Here is a 7,922-nt window from a genome sequence, read left to right as displayed (position 1 = left end):
CAGACGAACGACTGAAACCTTACGTGACGCGCCAACATGAAATCTCCATTCACAATGGTTGTTTGCTATGGGGCAGTAGAGTGATAATCCCACTCCAAGCACGTCACAAAATTCTCAAGGAATTGCACATAGGTCATCCAGGCATCGTACGAATGAAAGCACTTGCCCGAAGCTACGTTTGGTGGCCAAAAATGGACAGTGAAATCGAAAATTTGGTAAGAACATGCGAACTGTGTCAACAGTCGAGAGCTTCGCCACCACACGCGCCTGTGCACAAGTGGGAATCTCCAAGAACTCCGTGGTCTCGCATACACGTTGACTTAGCAGGCCCTATTTACGGCAAGAATTTCCTAATTGTCGTGGACGCCTTCTCCAAATGACGTGAAGTCAGAGTACTGAAAAACACGACATCCGAATCAGTGATATCATGCCTGAGACAAATTTTTAGTACCCATGGACTCCCTGACATTATCGTCTCTGATAATGGTACACAGTTCACTTCCCACACCTTTCAAGAATACGTAAACAAAGGTAGTATCAGGCACATCACGTCCGCCTCCTTTCACCCGTCGTCAAACGGTCAAGATGAAAGGATGGTCCGTATTACGAAGGAATGCCTAAAGAAGATGACACAACGTGACTGGGAATACAACCTCGCGAATTTCTTATTTTGCCAACATGTCACTCCTTGCACGACAACTGGCAAAAGCCCGGCTGAACTTCTGATGAACCGTAGACTCTGAACTGTTCTGGACTGATTACAACCAGACGTAGTACTGGAAGACCTTGATAAAAATTTTGAAAAGGTACGCACATTCCAAACTTACGATCAGGTATACGCTAGGAATTATTCTTCGGAGAAAACCTGGAAACCAGCGACAGTTGTGACTCAGACAGGCCCACCGTCCTACCAGGTACAGACCGAAGACGGTCAACTGTGGCCCAGACACATAGACCAGGTGAGAAAACGCTATGTGACTGCTGAACATAATCACAGTGCAGAGAAAATCGAATCACAGGAAGATAAAACTGGAGAAAAAAACAGTTGAAGTTATACCTGAGGAAGATACAGCAGTTGTCACAACACAAAGAGAAGAAAATGCGGCAGCGTCACCATCACCTGATATTGAAAGTGTTGGACAACAGAGATCGTCTACGCGTAAAAGAAGACCGCCAGAACGGCTCAGAGACTACGAATGTTAAAGGGGAAGGGATGTAATGTATTGTGATTCAATGCAATCAAAAATATCTACAAAAAGAACGCGCAGGAACATATTACAGTACTTTCCACGTCACCAGTGTCCGTGCGTAGCTGTTTCCGCGTTCGCTCTGTGTGCATTGTTTTCCCTGTGTGTGCGTTATCTTTGTGTGTAATTTTTTGTGCGTTATACATTAGCTTGGTATTGTGTTGTCATTAGAAGTAAAGTCTCTATATACTTAATCAGTTCTCATACACAACAGTGACATAGCGTGATTTTTAAAAGGCTATTCTGAACTCATCCGCTTCCCAATTTCTCCAAACTCTGACCCTTTTGTACGACTGTACGGCGTTTGATCGGTAATTGTTTAATGACTTTTGCTATTTTATTGGCTAATTATGATAAGTGATTGGGCAGATAACTTTTGCCATTTGATTAGCTATGAAGCTTTGATCTATGATTACGTGATTGTTGTTTATCAGCATTTTCCCAAATATGGGGGCATTTTCATTAAATTACCTTATATGGAAATAAATAATCATTTACCATTTATTGACATTATTTTTTAAGATATGGAGTAGCAGTGTTAGCTAACTTTTACTGCGTAAAGGTACTGTAACCATAAGAAGATGAATATTCATATGACTAATATTTAACATTTTTACATTTACTCACCCTTTGTGTGTATATTTTAAAGAGCAGAATTTAAAAAGATGTCTTGCAGTATTTGAAAATGGGCTTAAATAAGTGGTCATATTAGTGTATAAAATAAATGATCTTTCAGTTTTACATTTCATTGTATTGATATTAAATTAAATTGGCTTTAACTGACATATTAAATTGGCTTTTGTAATTTTATTTCTTCACGTCTATGCACACCAGCAGACTGCTTTGCGCAGTAACATCTGCTTTTCGTTACAAGCGCTTCTGAATTAGGCAAATACATAGTATACAGCTTCATATGACAACCACTCCAACAATCAATAAAAATTAACAAACAACCAACAATTAATAAGAATCAACAACAAGCAACAATCACTTAGAATCAACAACAAACAGATCTAAACTATATTACAATATATACAAAAAGGTGCTATAATCGTACAGATGATGAGATATGGCACTTAAAATGTTCTATACTCATTTCATTACGCTGTAACCTACCCGTACATTCCGAAACGGAATTTTAGGGGCCGGAAGCTACCTCCCGTTGGAAGTACTGGAACAAGGCTTCCATTTTACCCAACGTCCCAACATTTAAGATTTCGAAACCCGCGGGTACAAGGTTCACCGGCAAAAATGCTAATGCCATCAGCTTTTTCACCTTTTTTCTTACCTCCTGATTATGAATCAACATTTTTTAAGCCAAGCCGGCCGACCTGTCCAAGCACAGCTTGGCAAAAGTAGAAGAAGGAACCTTGCACCCGGGTGTTGGGACGGCTGCCTTGAATAGCTGGGATCAAGGCTGTTTTGAAATCACAAACAAATTTTAGCCAGATTAAGTTTGACGCCAAGTTTTTCCGCTTTGGAATGGAGCACTTCAAATATCCGGTTATACATGGCAGATCTTTCCTAGCAGTCAAACAATATACAACGGGTAACTCGAACACATGAGGGGTGAACAACTGCTGGTGACAGCATGAGAGAATGTTAACGGTCTGAACTCTGCACCAGCAGTTACTCCAAGCCAGTAGCCTCACATCAGCCTCGATGGCAAAAATTAATGTATCATTCGTCGTCGAATGACACATTAAAAATTTGTTGGACTTTGTTGTTATCTGCTGAGCAGTGAGTCCCAGATCTTTCCGCCCGGTACATAGCTGCAGCACAGATTGAACTGAAAATGCTTTTGGCAAGCTTGGGGGAAATTTAACTGCAGCACATGCTTGTTAGTCTTGTGAAATTTCATAAAATTCTGCGTGATAAATTTTGACCTTGCTCATGATAATCACTGCACAGCTTTCTTCATTGTCAAACTAGTTGACAAGGCTAGCTCTGTTGCTATCGTAAAAAGTCATTACGTGTTGAATTATGAAAACAATGAATGACTCAGATAAACATGCTTATTTAACATCTGTTTGTTCAATCCTCTTCTTTCCTGAATTTGTTGCTTCTATATTTTTTGCAGAATGATGCAATTGGATAATAAAGATATTCAGTTTGTAAAGAACAAGACCATCAATTCTGTTTTTCTTCTATTTACGTCTTAGTGGTCATCACTAGCTTGTTCTGTTTTCTGTGTCGTAGATTTGAGATTTATTTTCAAATGATGGGAATAAATAATGATGAAATTCGGTTTGTATCTCAAACAAGCAGCATAAACTAATACACAAAGGTTGGCGCTACAGCCTGAAGCACACAAATCGTAATGACAAATACCCGTTGTAAACAAGGATAAAAGGAATGGTTTGACGTAGCACATTACCATTATTACGTCGCAGGAAATCCATTTTTCAACTTAGAAATTTGTCGCCTGTCGTAGCGCAATCAACCTAAATTTAGAACTGAACCCTTTTTAATGTTTTAATTATTATTGTACTGCCCATCTCTACACGCTGTACATATTGTAATAAAGTTCAGATTTGTAAGTTCTTGTAAAATGAAAGATTGCACATTATATATTCCCCACGCTTATAGCAAATAGCTGAGATTCTGTGAAAAATACTATGTTGATCAGCATAGACATGACGAAATAAAATTGCAAAAGCAAAATTGAAGTAATAAGATAACCTTCTGTAATCAGTGATATGTAAAACGTAGAAGCCTTTTCAAAGTATAATTTTTCAATTCCAAAAATAAATATACATTATTCCACATTGTAGGTTTAAAAGCTGTTTTAAAAATTGCAAAGTGATTACTTATATCCATATAAGGTAAGTAAGCTGTAATGCACTACATATTTGAGAAAGCTTTCATGAAAAATAATCATCCAATCAATGAACAAAGTTAAGTAGGAAATCAAATATTAATAGTCACTCGCCCAATTGCTGATCAAAATTGAGCAACTAATAAAATTGCACACTTTTTTAGCCAATTACTGACGTTCGCCGTAGAACCCATCAGCGAACAGTCAATCACAAAATTGTGGGCGAATTTATGCAAGCTAACTATTAAAAAAACAAATCTAATGCCAAACTCAACTTTTCAATAAACCTATACAATATAAGGAACCAGTAAAGGATGAAACTTTCACGGGAATTCAAATAAAAGTAAACTGATACAACTGAATTTAGTGATTCAACAACTCCACGCATAAGTGAACAATAAAATAATTACCAGTGATCCAATTAATTTCTAAATTTCTGGATTTAATTCAGGAATACCACATCATACAAAAGGAAGCATTAAATTTTTAAAATAAGTGAAATTAAGGCCCCAAATGCGCATTGTTCACCCCGGTTAAAATTGACCTGGCTTTGATCATCAGAAGGACAAAAAACACTTTGGTAATTCGAAGGTTAAGATACGTTATATGTGGGGTGGACCTGATTACTCCCAACAAATTCCGCCTACGTTTTTTCAGTAAATTTCATTGCTTGCTGCTCTCATGCACGCAACTAAATTTCATCATTTCTTGTCCCACTTATACATTCTCTTTGTCAAATACTGATTTCTTAGCATCTAAATCCACCCTCTCCCGAATTCTTTTTGTTCGCTTAATATCAAAATTAAGACATGGTGTTCGCTTATGAATTTGCATAGTAACTATCCGTGACGTATCCTGTTCACTTAGCCAATTTAGATTTATGTAGTCCCTTCTCTAGGCAACCTAATCTCATCAGCCTGACAACCAATAAAATTTAGCTATGAGCATCAGCGCGACAACCAATGAAATTTTCATGAGGAAAAGTAGGCGGTGCTCATTCGGAAAATAAGTGCTAGATCCACGTGGCATTGCTTGACGTCACCGTTACGGCAATAAGTGACAGAAATGAGAACATAGTCATGCACAAAAAAGGTTGGTTGTTCTACGTATTACTTATTGGTGTACGTATTTATTGTTGATGCAGAAAAGGCGACACGCAGATGTTCACCGGCTCAGGAACATCATACGCTACAGTTCTTAAAAACTACTCCACTGTACGCCTACCCCCCCCTACTATCATATTCTGCAGTCAGTGCGGTTAGGCGCTAATGCACTTCTTCACATTTATAATTTCTTATCTGTAAATCATTGGCGATAACGTGTCCTGATGTCTCCTGCTGATTCAACGTTTGCGCTGATTCCTACTAATCGATCAGCAATTGGAGCAGTTCATAAATGCTGAGGTGATGTTTCCATACGTGCCGGTTCATTCTGAAGTGTCATCCTTCTTGCGCATTGCTTCTGCGTATCTGTACATATATTACATTCCATAGATCAAACATTAAAATAATTAAACAATGCTACTGCAGCACAGCTGGAAACCCAAACAACATCACACCTCAGAAGGCAGAATACGAAGCGTAGATCTGTCAGCAAAGGAGACGATGAGAAACCCGCATGCCGTTTTGAGACGCTGTACTTATTTGCACGAGACATTTTACTTTGACAAGGTGTTGGTGGAGCTGCTTGATACCTGATGTCACACCTGACACCAAAAGGACGTCGTCACTGATATCGTCTGTAGCCAGGTTAGCGACGGTACCCTTTGCCATGTCTGAGAACTCTATCACCGCGTGCCATCTTATGACGTATCTACTGAGACGACGACCCAAGACAGTGAAGACGACAACTTGATCATCTGTTCTCCCCTCTGCGACGCTATGTATTCAGGATCTGACCACAGCCCCTCAAAAGCACTGACAACAATCTCAGACACTCCACCAGAATCCAGAGGCCTGCTACAAGCTCTTGCTAGAATATCTGGGAGGAGTGTACCTGCGGAAACCAATCCTGACCTTTCATATTATAAAGGCTATTGATAGAGTACTACTGTATGTGTGCAATATGGAGAAATTGATTTTAGTAAAGCTCACTTACATTGGCATAGTAAAGTAGCTTCCCTGGATACCTTTTGACATCTTGATATGCTCACTATATATTCCTCGAGCCATCTTCTCCTGAATTGAGCAAGCAATTACTGATGACAATGTCACCTTTTCCTGCTTGCTGCGCGTTGATAAATGCGCATAGCTCAGTTGATAAATATCTGTGTATCTGATATCCAGTAATTCAGAGTTAGTGAGTCGTGGTCTTGTAAATCATCGTTCAGACAGTGTTTTCCCTCGGAGCATTTTCCCAAGCATCCCTAATAACAATATTTATGCTCTGTTTCAATATATACAGCATTTATTCTTACATTCAGAAGCAGATACAAATATGTTGGCTAAAAGCACATTACAGGCTAATATCTACCGTAAACGGAATTTAAGCTCCACTCTGCTAATGACTCCACTCCACTTCTTCATGATGAATTTTCAAAGTTTAATAAAAACAATGAATTTATTGAAATTACAAGCAGCTTATCATATAATATAATCATCATAATAATTAACATATAATCAATAATAGCTGAATTAAATTGTGAATATTATTATCCATTACTGTTGATAAAGAAATGTAAGTTCGTATTGATATTACTGCATTACAGTATAATGTTAATAAAAGGGGTAGACCCGATTTCCCCACAGACTGTGACAACTTTTTTGCAGTAAGATTTCATTGGTTGCTGTTCTGACGCGTGCCTGTAAATTTCATTTGTTGTCACTCCTTTGCATTTTATTTGTCAAATATTATTTCATTTTATTTGTCAATTTTATTTCATAGTATTTGTCAAATTTTATTTCTAACCTTTTGACTGTTTTATAATAATTCTGTTGTTCTCAGATTGAGGAAAGTAAGAGAATGAAATTACTATGAAAAACTAAAAAAAAAACAATACAATGCAATACAGATACAGTGCAATGCAGTACAAGTATAATACAACGCACCACTTGAATGGTCGCATTAACCTTTATCTTACCGAATTTTTATGCGTTAAGTTTATATTGTATTCAAGGCTTTTCTTATAATTTAATAATGAGTAGAACTGATTTCCCAAAGGAAACATCGCCTGCTTTTTCACATTTAAATGAATGGTTGTGGCTCTAAGAAGTTTCATTTGTTAAATATTCGTTTTTTATCAATGGTAAGTTTTCTAATTCAAGATTTTGCTGTTTTTAATTTATGTATTCATGGCAGCATGGTTGATAATTTTTTTAACTTTATGATATCGCATAATTTTTATAGAAAAAACTGAATTTTTTGATTGATAAAAAAAAGGTAGATGCTGTTAATATAGACGCAGCGCAACATTAAATGGTGCGAAACAAATAAGTTGATAAAAAGCAAACTTATGAAAAAAAAACAGTCATTCTGCTTTCTTTCTGTTAGCATCATCAAAGTGCTTTACTTTGATCTTGCCAAGTGCATAAATACTGTTCAAAAGAATGTCAACCAACAGTTACTTTGCTTGTCAGATAAATTTCGTTTCAGCTAGCAATTAAATGAGATTTATGCATTAGATGCTTTTCCGTTTGCGAGAAAATGTTCTGATGAGTAGCTAATGGCGATTGTAATACAATGGAAAAATAAAAAGTGATGAGTGACAGCTGCAGTTGTCAGCTAAAACTAGGCATGGCAACTGCAAATTTGTTAGCATCGAATTACATTTTTAATTTCCGTCTGACTGTTCTATGAAAATCTTTCCTGATAGCAATCAAAGAATTTTACTTTTAACTTCAGAAAGTTTTTACCTCTTT

General features: G+C 37.3%; 2 protein-coding genes across 2 annotated transcripts; one reads left to right on the top strand and one right to left on the bottom strand.

Annotated features, from left to right (window-relative positions):
- Window positions 1–119: 119 nt before the first annotated feature.
- On the top strand, window positions 120–1,203 carry Tsp_08895a (putative integrase core domain protein; the record flags this gene model as incomplete). Its single annotated transcript, XM_003381985.1, has 3 exons — window positions 120–215; window positions 834–959; window positions 1,003–1,203. Coding segments are annotated over 3 exons (423 nt in total), but the record flags the coding sequence as incomplete, so codon positions are not given.
- Window positions 1,204–2,542: 1,339 nt separating this feature from the next.
- Tsp_08894 (conserved hypothetical protein) lies at window positions 2,543–6,236 on the bottom strand. The gene is made up of 4 exons (XM_003381984.1): window positions 6,163–6,236; window positions 5,624–5,770; window positions 3,865–3,932; window positions 2,543–3,036 (listed from the first exon to the last, which is right to left on the bottom strand). The coding sequence occupies exons 1-4, from the start codon at window positions 6,234–6,236 to the stop codon at window positions 2,543–2,545; spliced, it is 783 nt and encodes a 260-aa protein (XP_003382032.1).
- Window positions 6,237–7,922: the final 1,686 nt, after the last annotated feature.

Source organism: Trichinella spiralis (genome assembly GCF_000181795.1).
Source record: "Trichinella spiralis strain ISS 195 chromosome Unknown Scfld1, whole genome shotgun sequence".
Lineage (NCBI taxonomy): Eukaryota > Metazoa > Nematoda > Enoplea > Trichinellida > Trichinellidae > Trichinella > Trichinella spiralis.
The sequence above is the reverse complement of the archived record's forward strand: the minus strand, read 5'-3'. Positions and strand labels throughout refer to the sequence as shown.

Coding starts and splice junctions, on each gene's coding strand:
- Tsp_08894 (XM_003381984.1), bottom strand. CDS start 6,236: ATGGCTCGAGGAATATATAGTGAGCATATCAAGATGTCAAAAGGTATC. Junction 5,771..6,162: donor AGCTACTTTACTATGCCAAT/GTAAGTGAGCTT, acceptor TTTTGGTGTCAG/GTGTGACATCAGGTATCAAG. Junction 3,037..3,864: donor TGTCTATGCTGATCAACATA/GTATTTTTCACA, acceptor AAGCATTTTCAG/TTCAATCTGTGCTGCAGCTA.